Below are 15495 nucleotides of genomic sequence, written 5' to 3'. Positions count from 1 at the left end.
TTTTATAAAAAATATTTATCAGTTATTTTGTTATTAATTTTTTATATCCTTATGTGTATGTATGTGTATATTAAATATATATATTGTGTATATATATATTTGTATATTACATATATACATATATATATACGTATACGCTATATGTGGGATCATGTGCTACTACCAATGACGTAAACAAATCGCGTAGTATACGAAGCAAAATAAATATGAATTTATTGTGTCGTATATCTCCAAAACATATCATTTCTACATGTTATAAAATACAAACGAATAATTATGCTGTACCAGGTAAAATCTTTTTTATAGATGGAGACATGTAAACTACTAAAAAATCTTACATTTTCTTAATATAGGTTAGATAATAATAAGTATAAATAGTACTAATATTGTTAGAACAGTTAACTGATTAAGTTGTCATTTTTTATTAATATTATTCTTTCACATTGTATAATTTGTCATTGAGAAGAAATTCCAAAAATATAAATATTAAGATAAATATAGGAATGATATAACTCTTATTTCTGTCGATAGGTTCAAAGGCAACACTTGGAAAGGTGACTGGAAAGAAAGCTATGGTTTCATCAAAGATACAATTCCCAGTTGAAAAGGATACTAATAAGTTAGTAATGTATGTCTGCGGATCTAATTATCTTAAAGAAGGAGAGGATATTAAATTGAAACCTGACTCTGAATATCCTGATTGGCTTTGGACTCTCCCTCTTACACCTACGAAATTAGAGGATATGGATCCAAATACAAAACAATACTGGCGAAGATTAAGAAAACTTGCTATCGTAAATAGCAATTTAAAGAAAAAATTCCAATAATTGCAATGAAGTGTCCATATTATATATTGGTATATATAATTTAATGACATTTTTGTAATAGGAAATATATCATATATCTAATTATGTAAATAGAATTTTTATTAAGAAATAATAAAGTAAGATAAAAATTTTAATCAATATTAATTTATTCATTTATTTAAAACTATTGTATGTATTTTATTTACTTCTCTTTATGTTTTATATTATACATTTCCTTTTCATATTTTAATCAAAGTTTATCTCACTTTCTCAGAAATCAACGAGCACTAAATAGAGTTTATTATCTTTCGACTATTTTTACGTATAAGTTCGAAAAAATAATGTGGCTATTGATAAAAATAATACTGCTATTATTAATTCGTATGAGTATATGCATCGAATAATGTATGTAAATATAGATTACAGGAAGAAATTGCGAGTTTCTACGATTTATCATAATTATCAAAGAAAAAAATTGTCTTTAGCAAATAGTCAATATAAGTCCAGGTATGTCCAATTTACAATACGCCGGCTAGAATATATACATCGCGAATGATAATTGTTGGGTGTTGCCTGATATCATGTATAAAAATAAAAAAGATTATGATGATAATTCACTAATCCATTTCTTAGATTAAAATTATATGGTTTTTATTAAAATTTGCATATATAAGTGCTATGTCCATCCGCTCATATACCATTCTAACGATCAAAGGTAACGGAGAATTATAGTTATATAGAAAACAATAGTCTTTATTGTGTTATCTATAAGATAAACATCTCAATCACAGGTATGTTGTTTTTTTTTGTTATGTTAAAATAAATTTATTTTTAATTTTTGTTTAATTAATAACAGAACATTCGAGAATTCCTGATCATTTATTTCTAATCTTTCCGTGATCGAGTAAACAATAGATACAAAATCAACAATAAAACAATTTTTTATAGTGAAAGATTATGAAAGAAAAAATGTGTACATATATGATGATTATCGTATTTTAATTACGAAATATCAATTTTATGTATTTTAAGCAAATTAATTCTTTTACCACACATTCGTCTTAAATACTTCACAGATGTTTCGAAAACTTATATCATTAGTAAAATCAAGTGTTTTCTAAATTATCGAAAAGTAGATACATAGAAAGCCTTCTGTTCTATTATGATATATACGATGAATGGCGTTAATAAGCTCGATACGTATGATACAGAGATACGATATCTACGTAAAAGATGTATACTAATAAAATTAATTAATTTAACATCTACATCTACGTGATGTATATGTAAAGGTGTGTTTATATCGTTTCTTTTTTAACAGCTATAAATACGAAAATTCAATAAAATTTATTATTTATTCGTTAAGATCTTACGTGGCTCTTTGGCAAGGTAAGAGAAGATATTTCAAAACGAATAATTGTTTTACGTTGATATATTTTTCGCTTAAAAATTGTCTTTTCCTTTCTCTTTATCCTATATCTATATCAATAGGACATGATTTTAACAAAGTATTTTATATTTTAATGACCTTCAGATAAGTGTGTAGAGAGATTTCTGATAACTAATATAAAGATCTTTTCATGACTCAGTCTAAAGTGATACAATTTCTAAAACCTCTGATGATATTACGGTATCAGAAAGAGATTGATTAACTATAAGCTCGGATATCGCTCTTTTCATTTCATTATTATAAGAATTTTGTCTATGCGAACAGATGAACGCTTGGATCGTATTTTTGGCAGCCTTCGTGGCTTTTGCCGCAACTGTAACAGCAGAAAGTAAGTGTGTGTATATATATACATATATACAGTATGTGGTGTGTGCGTCTCTCTCTCTCTCTCTCTCTCTCTCTCTCTCTCTCTCTCTCTATATATATATATATATATATATATATATATATATATATATTTAAAAAATAATAAAAAGTACATAAAAAATATTTTTCATACAGCGTACATTTTTTGACAATATACAATTAATTTATATAGAACCAAAAATGTACGCTATATGAGAAATATCTTTTACGTATTTTTTATTATTTTTTAAATATATTTCTTATATTTTTACTCATTGAAATTTTGATTTTGTCACAGAAAAGATTGTCTGTTACTATGGTAGCTGGGCGGTCTATCGACCTGGAGCAGGCAAATTCGACATTTCCTATATCGATCCACATCTTTGCACTCATTTAATTTATACATTCATTGGAATCAATAATGATGGTAGCGTCAAGGTTCTGGACTCTTGGCAAGATCTTCCAAATGACTATGGAAAAGATGGTTTCGGTAGATTCAACAATCTCCGTAAGAACAACTCTAACGTAAAAACTATGATCGCTATCGGAGGATGGAATGAGGGTTCTACCAAGTACTCTCACGTTGTTGCCAATCCTACCCTTCGTGCTAAATTCGTTGATTCGGTAGTCAAATTCTTAGGAAAGTATGGCTTTGATGGTTTTGATATTGATTGGGAATACCCAAATCAACGTGGAGGCAAACCTGCAGATAAAGAAAATTATATTGCTCTTCTGAAAGAACTTCGAGAGAAATTTAACCAACACGGATACATTCTCAGTGCGGCAGTTTGTGCTGCTGAAACTCCCGCTTCTCAATCTTATATCATTCCTGAAATGTCCAAACACTTGGACTTTATCAATCTTATGGCTTACGATCTTCATGGTTCTTGGGAATCCACTACTGGAATCAATTCACCTCTTTATGCCAAGAAAGGTGCGACTGGCAATAATGCAAAACTCACTGTTGTAAGTAAATTACTTATTTTCATATAATAATATTCAGATTTCTATAAGCGAGATCAATTGTTTATTAATCTTCCTTGTAATAGTTTCAATATTAACGGTAATTCGTTAATTTTAGGATGCATCTGTAAAGTACTGGTTAGCACAAGGAGCTCCTCCTGAAAAATTGATTCTTGGAGTACCTTTCTATGGTAGATCTTTTACTCTTAGAAATGTTCAACAACATGCTATTGGATCACCAACTACTGGAGCAGGAACTGCAGGACCATACACTCGCGAACCTGGAATGTTGGGATATAATGAAATTTGCACACAACTTCATAGTGGTAAATGGACCGTTGTTTATGACAATGAACAGCGCGTACCTTACGCATATAACGGTAATCAATGGGTAGGCTATGATAACGTTCAGTAAGTATATTCGTACTTTATATATTCATGAATTGTGCTATAGTATTATCTCAAACTTTAATAATTAATAAATGTATTATTTCCTAGATCTATAAAGGAAAAAGCTGAATATATTAAAGCTAAAGATCTTGGTGGTGCTATGTTGTGGAGCATTGAAACTGACGACTTCCACGGTGCATGCGGAGAAAAATATCCTCTTCTGAAAGTTTTGAACAACGTTTTGCGACATGGTCCACCTTTAAAACCTACAACAACCGAAACAACTATCCCAAGTGAAACGGCTACATCAACCAAAACAACTAAGCCAACCAGCCCGCCAAGTAAGGATATTTGCACCCGCGAAGGATTCATCCGTGATCCTAAAGATTGCAGTAAATTCTATCACTGTAGACTTGTTGATGGTCACTATTTAGTCTCTAAATTCCAGTGTCCTGATAGGCTCGTTTTTGACCCAGCTATATTAAACTGCAACTACCCAGATAAAGTACAATGTTGATGACCATAGATCAAATGAAAATATGACATTTGCAGGAATCACTTTTTTATGTGACTGCAGTAAATTCTTTTATCTTATAATAAAAATGATTAATACGTAAATAATCTGTAGTTTCTTTACATCCTATATTGATAATATTAATAATATTTTATAACAAATATTTTATAATAATTGGACATGGTGAAAATACTTTTTATAATTTTTAAAGACTATGTTTAATAAAAGTAATGCTGATATAAATACAAATATTGAAACAGCTTACGTGTATTGCGTTATATCTGGAAATTGAGAAGCATAATTATACCTCTCTTCTGATTCTATCAATCTTGTTTTATTCGATTTTATAGGGAGGACATTTATTATGTTTTTTGTGATCTCTATAGGTTTTACTGAACCAAAGAAGTCTGTAATAGGAACTTTATCGGGATCTCGTTTAAATAAATCTTTTCTTATACCAACTGTAGATAAACAATAGTGTTTTGGACATATTTTGAGCTGCAATAAAAATAAACGTTTTAAATGTTTTAAATGGTATAAAATTATTAAATTCAAGTTTATAATACAATACAATACTTACAAATTCTCCTAATGTTTTACTACTGGTAGGTTCTACTTTCTCTAAAAAGTCTAGAGCATAATATGTAAATCGGTCTATAACATATACACCTATAGCAGGATCCACATGATGCTAATAAAATATATAGAATATAAGATATTAGATATTAGAAATTATAGAATTATAGAAATTAGAAATATATAGAAATTATAGAATAATAGAAATATATAGAATATATATTATATAATAAAATATAAGAAAATAATGAATTAATTCATTAAGATATATAAAATATTTTTAGATATTAAGAAACTTACGGACAAAGAATCTTCTCCTACCAAACTAGAAGTTATTGCTAAAATATTTGGAGAATAAAATTTTTCATACATAGAACTTGCTTGGCATGTATCTACGATAAATAATATTTCATGATATCTTCTCTTTTGCCACATTTGTTCTAGAGCATCTCCAAGCTCTCGACTAGTTATTTCTTCGGAATCTTGAAACTTCAGAAATCCATTACCTCCATGACCAGTCAAATAAATTAATATATTAGATCTTTCATCAGTAAGTAACTTTTTGGATCTTGGAGTCTCTGGTGCCAATCGACCAGTTAATAATCTTACAAAATTTTCTACAGTAACTTCATAACCTCTATAATCAACTTCCACGTCATCTCCATAAACATTGATGTGTTGTTTAACATTATTAAAGACAGTAGCAGGCCTAGGATTTCTAGGGTTACATGCCATGTCATCGGCGATCATAAGAATGATTTGAGAGTCAGGTATTCCTAAACGTTTTACACTTCTATATATAGATAATACATTTGCAATATGTCTATAGTTGAACCAAAATCTAGATGTATCAACTAGCACTGCCCAATTATTTGAATGTCCTGTTTCTTTAGAATTACTTAAATCCTAGAAATACATTTATAATTATTAAAAAGAAACATAATAAAGATCATATAGTAAAAAGCAAACTTACGAACCTTTGGATATGATCTCTGATAACATGAAATTGTTGACATGGAAAAGATGATTATTACAAATGCAAAAGTCGATTGCATTTTGTACGTTTTATATACACAGTACTGATATATACAATTCTATTTTATATAGTTTAAATGTCATCTTCCAATTTACACTAGAATATTATAAAAATAAGATTCGAAAAATAAGGAAACTTTAACCTCTTAAAACGAATCAACACTAGCGCCACGATAAATACGAACGAAAATTACATTACATGTATATATTATATTATAAGTTTATTTTAAAATACGAATAGAAAAACTGTGCTTTCAGCGACATGTATGAACAAAATATGAATTACAAACGCAAATACTGTCCCTATTATCTGCTTATTGTATTGGTGTATAAACTTGTGTGGATTACGAGTATCTTGTGTAGTGCCTCTAACGAGTAACAATCGAATTAATGCAATAGAAATTTTAGCTTTTTATTGCATTACTTTTGTAAACAGTTTTTTATTATAATACTTGCATTACATCAGATTTTATGCAAGTATTGCACATGTACATTTTGCTATATGAAGTTCCTTTATTAATCTATAAATCTTGTATTGTTAATAAACTTGATAGTGCACTAAATAAAAATAATTGATTAAATTTTTTTCAAAAATTGTTATTGTAAATCATTATAAAATTACGATTAATACACAGACTTAAATAATTTAAAACTAAAAATTATAGGAAATTTATTTAATGAATTGTTAGATATATTTATTTTTGTTTCTATTTATCTTTATTTTGGACGAACCTTCGAATGTTTCATATATTACGTATTAATAAATAGACTCCAAAATTGTGATTGTTAAAAATCTTTTATTTATTCTGAAAATTTTCCCTGTTTCTTGCAATTACAAAACACATGTTGCCTTCTAAAAGTGGATCCGTAAGATCTCATGGAAAGATCGTAGCGTATCACGAGGCATAACTTTTTAATGTGACATTTCAATTTCACTCGGAATAATATCGCTTCCTTGTAAAAATGTGTACATAGCATAAAGTATATGCTTACTTAAGGTATGCATAAGATATATGTGTATATATATATAATATATATATAGACAGATAGATATATACATACATTATATATATATATATATAAAATTATATATATATAAATATATATATATATATATATATATATAATCTTGTGTGTAATAATAGCTGTATCATCTAAATTGATGATACGTAATATAGTAAAATATATGAAAAAGTAATATACGCGTAAATCAAGGTGACGCATTCGTAACTACATGGTGGTAATTGTTAAATTTTAAAAAGATCACCTTTTCATCGGTAATGGCTACTTTCATTGCTAAACATTAGTCAAACTATATTTTCTAATTAAACTATTGTAAAAATACCACACACATAATAGTAATAATAAAGTAAGCACAACAAAGTAACGAAAAACAACAAAAGAAATGCGAAAGATGAATATTGTAGAAATTTTTAATTGATGTTTTTGGAATAAAAAAAGAATGTTTTTTTTTTTCAAATACAAAGAAACAAACTCATTAACTCGAATAATATCTATAAGGCTACACCGAATGGTAGAGAATAATCGAAATGCATATCGTATAAATGTTGGTATAACAAGCTTATAAATCTGATGTATACAGGGATTTGCAACTGTAGCTTTAAATGAATTATCGTTTAGTCAATGAAATACATAGATCCTCTGTTCATTGTCGTAACAAACGACACCGCGAAATCTCGTAAAAAGATTCTCTAGGAGACTGTTCGTCCGTGTGCTTGTTTTTAAAATTTATAATATGTCGTAAAACGTGGGAAACAAAAATGTCGTTACTCGACCACTGGAGGGAAAAAAGAAAAGAGAAGACCGCGAAAAAAATTCGAAAAAAGAATTGTTCAGTCTCCACTTTTGTTTCCTCGTTAATCAGAGATAGACACACATCTCGTGATCAATCACAGTATTTCTTGTTTTGTTTTGTTTTCAAACAGTGCAATATCAAGTACTTACAAGTGCGATGTTTTAAGAAGAAATACGTATATCGTATGTTCCGTGTTTCTATAGATGCAGAATCACGACAATTTTCATATGTTTCTATATCAAACATAAGTTATTTTTAAACATATATGTATGATTTTTTTTTTTTTTCTTACGACAATTCGAACAATAGATCGATGAAGTTTCATGGAATGTACAAGGTTGACTCTCTAACGATTATGCTCTGCGATTATGTTTCTCAAATCGCTAATATGCTTAAATCGAATAGAAAGATAAAGATTAAATATGAACAAGTAATGCGTCTCGGGAGGAAGATGCTCAATTAGAATGAAATCATCTGTTTATCTGTATAAATGAGACGTGGAAAAGCAATGCTCGTTGCTCGATGTAAAAAATCACATAATATTAGATATTTAACTTTCCAAATTTTTTTTTTTTTGATTGAAGCACACCCCATCGAAGAATTTTTATCAATATTTCGTATTAGTCTTTTTTATAATAACGACTGAAGTGTGATCGACGATATTGTTTATATAATACTAATTATTTATTATATATATATATATGTATAATATATTTATTATATACATATATATGTATAATAATCGATCGCATATTAATTTATAAAGAAAATAATTGCCAATTTGTTGTTCCGTTTCACACACAAATCGTTATACATTAACTGTTCGTACAAGATTAAATATTATTGTAAAATAATTCGATCACATACTCGTATGATTTTTACGTAAAAATGAACCATGTAATCTTTTACAATTAATACGAACAACTGTATCGTTATCTAGCGTTAACCTTCACCGTACGATGTTTGGATCTATTATGACCGAGACGTAGAGACTTGCTTTGATTTTGATACTCGATCTTAAACGTTGTTTGTTTATAATATAACAATAATAAATCGAGCGTGTCCTCGAAACTTACTCTTTTCGACAATATTCGATGTGACTTCGAAGAGAAAAGACCTAAATGCGTCGTCATCGTCCGTCCGGTTTCTCGAATCGTTTAATATTATAAGAGATTAACTCACTATTAATATTTTCTCACTATTAATATTTTTTGATTAAAGCACCATATATCGTTTCAAGAAAGAATTTTTATAAAATTCTATTTGAATCTCTCTGATTGTAAATAAGACATAACTATGTATTCCGTACTCCTCGTTTCTCTTTTTCTTTTTGATAATCTCGCAGATTTTATCTAACGCATAGAACGTCGTCGCTTAATCGAGGAAGAATATTGTTTTAAGTTAATTATTCTTATACATTGTCTCATATTGAATCAACCAATCCTAATCTCTCAATTCTATTACGACTTCAAAGTAACATAATAATAAATGTTTCTTATATAATATTTTGTTTTTCTTTTACAGAAAATATAAACGATATATAAGACATTTTAGATAGTGATGAAGAGAGAGGAGATGCTTTCCACGAATCTCAGAAGTTCTACGCTCAAAAAAAAGGCGAGATAGATGTGTACATGTTTACATAAGCTCTCTACTAAGATATTATATGTATATATATATATATATATATATATATATATATATATATATGTATATATGTAGATATATATATATATAATTAGTATAATAATTAATAGTTATTAAAATACGATTATAATTTATTGTGCGCCGCGGACCGGAGCCTACTAGCTCGCGCTTTGTCCGTTTGTTCGTTAGGAATTTTAATAGACACACAGTAGTGGGGCCATTAGAAAACAAGAGATAGAAAAATATACGTACGTGTACATACGTTCTATTTTTGTTTTTCTTCTCTCTCTCTCAAACGCTCTTCTTCTTCTTCAGCGTTTAATACATAATTTTTTGGAGAATTTAATTGTCAAAAACTTCTTTACAAATATACACGTGTAACTTTACTACGCGATTTATGAGAATGAAAAATTCCTTATCTATTCGTAGGTATCGAAAAATATCTAAGTCGAAATCTTAATCAATTTACCCTGGCTAAGTTCTCTAAGAATAAATATGTATTTGTGAATATCACTGATCTTTCTTTTGAAGGGAGAAAGAGAAGGAGGAGAGGGAGAAATAGATGTTGCTTTCGTTTGCTTTTCTGCAGTTCTCCTATCGACGAATAATAACTCTAAGCTGTGTTCAAATTCGACCTTTTTGTGTAGCACAATAATTTTTCTTACTTACACAACAAGATTCTACTGCGACTATTGTCTCTCGCAACAAAATAAATGATACCTCATACAACGTTTGATATAATTCTAGGCAATGCGCTTTCCTCTTTTTTTTTCGTTTTCTTTCTAAATTTCTTTTTTATTATTTTTTTTTCCTTTTTTTTTTAAATCTATTTTCGAGTCCAGGAGTTGCAGTCCGCGGGCACAAGCGCTCTACTTTTTTTTTCTTTTTTTTTTTAATCGTATATGCATGTACGTCGTTTAAGACAAAATACAAAATCAAAGAGAAGAAGAATAAAATAAAAGAGAAGGAGAGAGTTGTATTAGATTTTGTACAATTAATTATAACGGCTTCATTCTTTATCGACGTACATACAGTCGAAACGACTTCATGTTTTCGTCTATTTTGTTTCTATTTACATGTATCATGTTTGGCTCGAGTACTATCCCTGATTTTTTTCTATGCTTTTTTTAATAACGTTTCTTTCACGTTTTCGACATTTTTTCTGACCGTTTTACACTCGTATTAATCGATTATAAAGCGTAAAACGAGATTTGAAAAGAAACTCGAGTTCACATCGTACTCATTAAGCTAATTCATGTGTATATAACAACTATATGGATTGCCGCGACATTTCTTTTCTTCTCTTCTCTTTTTTTTTCGTATAATTAATAAATGCTGCAATATTAATTATATATCAAAATGATTAAACAATTACATTGAACGCTTTTACACACTCATGTCCTCTGTATGCATACAGATTCCTCTAGACCAGGAATACGCAAACTGTGATCTATAGAGATCAATTGGAAACTATTTCGATGGTTTTACTTTTCTTTTCTTTTTTTTTAAGGTGAAATTCGTGATAAAAAAGTGAGATAGATGATAATCAAACGAGACGATCTTCAGTCTCTTGAGAAATAGATAATTTATTTATTCTATTTGTTACTAGAAAAATGTCGTTTGTGCATTCCTGTTCTTCTATCTTAAAGATAACGTGCTATTATTTTGTTATATATCAACGTATAATGGAATAGGAACCAACTTTACGTTGACATTATTTTCCTTTATATATCACGGATATTCTCGATATATATATATATTTTTTGTATTTTATATACATATATATGAAACATAAAATTTTATATAAAAGCATAGTAGAGGCACTTGAAAGAAAATGATGGTAATGAAAGAAATGCAACATTCGGCTCTTAAACTTTAGTTATTGTGATAATCTCACTGTGTCTTTCTCAGAATATCGTAAAATTCTAATAGCGAAAAACAAGTTGAGAAATTTTCTCTCGTGTCCATCTCATTTTCTTTTTCTTTTTTTTCTTTTCCTTTTTTTCCATTAAGCCGCAACGTCGTGACGAAAAATACATTTTTAATATTCGATCACACAAATGACGAATGCAAGCGTAGACTGTAGAAACAAAGGAACTTGTTTTAAAAATGGAAAACCAGAGGAGAGTTAAGATCATCGATGTTTTATGTAATTATTATTTTCTTCGTTTCGTCAACAACTTTCTCTCTCGTTTCATCCTTCTTGTATTTGATTATACCGTTTCGTAAAAGCATACTTCATTCTTTTAACAAATAAATTGATCAAGTATAAGGAATTATAAAATTAATTGGAAACATTTAATACAGAACATCTTATAAAGAATTTATAGAATACAACTCAAGTAATCTTTCTATTACATATTAATTATTTGATTATCCAAAAAGAACAAAAAAAATTAATTATTTTCTTATACACTTTTACTTGATCAATTCATGATGCTATAAAGATCTTTCCTAATAGATATGCCATATAGCAATTACTGTACTATTTTAATTATAAGTAGCTTTTCAAATTTGTCACTTCAAAATGCAATACTTCCGTAAAAAAAATGAGAGATTGCCCATCGTTATCACGTTATTACATTCGTTTGTTTAACACAAATAAGATAACATAAGAGTCTCTAAATAAGAAGAGATAGAAATAGAAAGATAGATATATATATAGAGAAAGAGAGAAAGAAAGAGGGAGAGAGAGAGAGAGAAACAAAGAGAGAGAGATAGATAGAGATCCGTCCACAAACCAAAATCAAAACTCAGTTCTAACATAGATCTCATCTAATAACGATGAGCTATTTTTGTTAGATGAACAATAAAAAAAAAGATTGAAAAGGCGAACAATAGATCGTTCGATTTATCTGAGGCAGCGCAACCACTTCGGTACAAGAGCTGCGCACCTCAAGTAATCTCAAATGGAGCCACTACTATCCCCAGGGAATACCATCATATTCTCGGCACCATAAGAAGGAGTCGGTGAACTTCTTGCATCTAATGATGCTCTGCTCGCAGAACTGAAACTACTCGAACTTAGATCTTCGTAGCTTGCGACCGACTGACTCCCACCTGAAACACAAAATATTTGTATTTTTTCGAATATCGTTTGTTAAGATATTCACTCCAACCTACCTAACGTAGCTACTTATCGTTCTAATCTCTATTTATTTATTCAGAGTTGAACAATATAACGCTTGATCTTAGTTCTCTTATTTTTTAACTGTCTTATGATTTCAAATATACGAGATTTATTTTTTTCTTTTCTTTGGTGTGCCAACATATGTTCTGTTTCAATCTTTAAATAATTTCTATGATTTTATTATATATAATATAAGACGGTGATTGTATGAAAATAGTGTCTAAAACATATATTTTTCGTTTTGAGGTATTTCGACATTTGAGTTATTTAAAAATTATTTTTCTATAAGGAGACAAGCAGAAAAAAAATACAAATTTATTTAATTTTGAAAAAATAATCTTTTTCTGTTATTTAAAAAATTTTTAAATAGCTTACGAGACAAAATATATCTTGTAATATTGCAAATGATTTAGATCACTTTCATAATCACCAGTTTATATATATATAATTATATTAATATAATATATTATTTTATTATAATTATATAATTATATATATTATTGTATGTATGTGTATATATATATATATATATATATATATATATATATATACACATATATAATTATTATACTTCGTGTGTGTAAATCAATTCAATATATGTAGGCACGAAAAGAAAACAATAGTTTCATACAATAAACATCTTCATCGTAACAGATCAAAAGGCGTAGAGGTCTCGTCAATATTATAACAAAACTATAATAACAAGTTCATTCCAATATTGTGAGCAGTTAAATCTCAACGTTCAACGTGTCCTCATTTTTATTGACGGTTCGAGTTATTTAATTAAGAATGAAAAGATATATTAGATCAATTTAAACGATAAAATAAAGTTTGATCTTATATCTCAAGTACACAATACATACAAGAAAAGGAAAGGTAAACGAAGGATCAGTTTAAAAAAGAAAAAGAAACAAGAAATATATAAGGAACGATTCACACACGAGAGATTAAAAAAATAGAACGCATATACAGTTATCTTCTGACTAGTCGATTTTATTTCCGTCATTATTCTTTTTTCGTCTTCCTTTTTTTTTCTTTTTTTTTGTTTCTTTATTTTTTATTTCTTTTTTTTTTTTGGTTTAACGATCGCCTCCATTGTTATATCCGCGAAGATTAGAAAACGATCGTTCTTTTTCTTTTCTTTTCAAGTTTTCTTTACAATCATTACTTTTACAACTCGATATATCTCAAAAATCGTGCAAGCTCTTTCGTGTTACGTCCACATGCTATTATTTAGCCGTCTTATTTATCGCGGAATGATAACAATAATTCGACGTTATTATATTATACTTGCTCGTCCCTTTTCTTTAATTGTTCCTCACTCGTGTAAAATGATTTTTTGACTGTTAAGAAAAACTAAGAATTAATTAATAATTATCAGGTTGACTAAACTTTGGCATTAAAAGATCACATTTTTCATCATTCTTAGCTGACAATGAAAAAGAATAGATGAAACGAAAAGATAAAATTGAAAGAAAATACAACATAGAAGGTAGATTTTTATAGAAATGGATAGCTCGTGCATTAACCGAGAAAAGTGTTAGAAGGCGCGTGCGCATGTGTTTGTGTGTACTATGACTGTTTTTAATTATTAATAAAAAAAAAAAAAAATAGTCGGTAATACGATGACGACGACGATATTCAATATGAACTTCAATATGAACTTATGTATTATATATGCGTGTATGTATATATTCTTCTTATTTTTCTTCATTTAGCTGTAGCAGTGACGACTGAACAATTTATTTTCTAATCACTCCTTCGTTATACGTGAAGTTTATATAAAAGATCAATTTTAATGAGACGCTCTTTGATACATCATATGTGTTGTCATACACAAGCATACAATTTACGATAAATTAAAATATATGCAAATGTATTCGTATTATATTAGAAGAAACTAATTGTAATAGTAATAGGCTAACGATCATTACAAATATTCGAAATTCTTATAAATCCTTTCAATCATTTATTAGAACTTAACAAGTCTTTCGAAATTTGTTTAATCTCTTTGAAAAAATATATAATAATACTTGGAATAATTATCAAAATAATTCGCGAAATTTCGTAATCATTGATTAGCTTTGTCGAACTTAGAAAAAAAAGAGAGAAAGAAAGAAAGAGAGTATTAATTGCACCATTAATTAAGGCTATAGCCCTAATTTGTCCAATAATCAAAATGTATATCTATGTGTAAATACACATGTATGCAAAATTTAATCAGCTTGTATAGTAATGTGCTTATCGTTTGAACAATTTTAATGAATTATAATATTTAATCACGTTGCTAATACTTTTATTCTATAAAGAGTGTGACTCCAGTAAAGAGGGTGATGTGATAAGGATGGTTATGGAAAGTAATTAGAGTCACTTGGATCGCAAATATACATTACATTGTCATAAGAGAAACGCTACTTATTCTCTTTAGATTAATAAATGAAACAATGAATAAGTGATTGAATGAACGAATGAATTATTATCTCATTAAATACATATATATATATATATATATATATCGTTAATATTTTCTTCGCTAATGTGCCGCCATCCAAGAAGTAACGTTGAAGAAGACAAAAATTTGAACTCGAGAGAAAATTAAGAGACCAAATTCCAATAAAATAAAATGTCAGGAGTAATATGTCATCGTACGAGCAAATGAAAAAAAGGGAGAGAGAAAGAAAGAAATACTGATATGTTTTCTTTCTAATATATATAAACTCAATGTAACCCAACTGATACATTGCTTTTCATTGCGTTTCCCATTTTTTCTCGATTGAAACACGTCATTTCGACGACACTTCAGGACGGCACGTAACACGAGAT

The 15495-nt window shown here is 28.5% G+C and overlaps 4 protein-coding genes across 6 annotated transcripts in view; 2 read left to right on the top strand and 2 right to left on the bottom strand.

Annotated features, from left to right (window-relative positions):
• Positions 1-123: 123 nt before the first annotated feature.
• LOC127072032 (39S ribosomal protein L54, mitochondrial) lies at positions 124-961 on the top strand. The gene is made up of 2 exons (XM_051012038.1): positions 124-288; positions 532-961. Exons 1-2 carry the CDS (start codon positions 207-209, stop codon positions 825-827), a joined length of 378 nt encoding a protein of 125 aa, XP_050867995.1. The 5' UTR covers positions 124-206; the 3' UTR covers positions 828-961.
• A 478-nt stretch (positions 962-1439) lies between these two features.
• LOC127072020 (acidic mammalian chitinase-like) lies at positions 1440-4575 on the top strand. Of its 3 annotated transcripts, none has more exons than XM_051012014.1 (5): positions 1440-1597; positions 2521-2584; positions 2900-3567; positions 3683-3975; positions 4063-4575. In XM_051012014.1, exons 2-5 carry the CDS (start codon positions 2521-2523, stop codon positions 4469-4471), a joined length of 1434 nt encoding a protein of 477 aa, XP_050867971.1. In that variant the 5' UTR covers positions 1440-1597; the 3' UTR covers positions 4472-4575. The 3 variants fall into 3 exon arrangements, with proteins under 3 accessions (XP_050867971.1, XP_050867972.1, XP_050867973.1); XM_051012015.1 differs by lacking the exon at positions 1440-1597 and adding an exon at positions 1791-2195; XM_051012016.1 differs by lacking the exon at positions 1440-1597 and having other exon boundaries at positions 2241-2584; positions 4063-4295; positions 4403-4575.
• Positions 3981-6456, bottom strand: LOC127072023 (putative GPI-anchor transamidase). Its single transcript, XM_051012023.1, has 4 exons — positions 6022-6456; positions 5345-5950; positions 5049-5159; positions 3981-4966 (listed from the first exon to the last, which is right to left on the bottom strand). The coding sequence occupies exons 1-4, from the start codon at positions 6097-6099 to the stop codon at positions 4730-4732; spliced, it is 1032 nt and encodes a 343-aa protein (XP_050867980.1). The 5' UTR covers positions 6100-6456; the 3' UTR covers positions 3981-4729.
• A 1038-nt stretch (positions 6457-7494) lies between these two features.
• LOC127072006 (uncharacterized) overlaps positions 7495-15495 on the bottom strand; it is a 22886-nt gene continuing 14885 nt past the window's right edge. The window contains exon 12 of the mRNA XM_051011982.1: positions 7495-12602. Within this exon, the coding sequence (XP_050867939.1) occupies positions 12448-12602 (155 nt within the window). The 3' untranslated portion in view covers positions 7495-12447. The remainder of the gene's footprint in view (positions 12603-15495) is intronic.

The sequence above is a fragment of the Vespula vulgaris genome, chromosome 24 (genome assembly GCF_905475345.1).
Source record: "Vespula vulgaris chromosome 24, iyVesVulg1.1, whole genome shotgun sequence".
NCBI lineage: Eukaryota > Metazoa > Arthropoda > Insecta > Hymenoptera > Vespidae > Vespula > Vespula vulgaris.
Note: the sequence above shows the minus strand (reverse complement) of the source record. Positions and strands in the feature narration are given on the sequence as shown.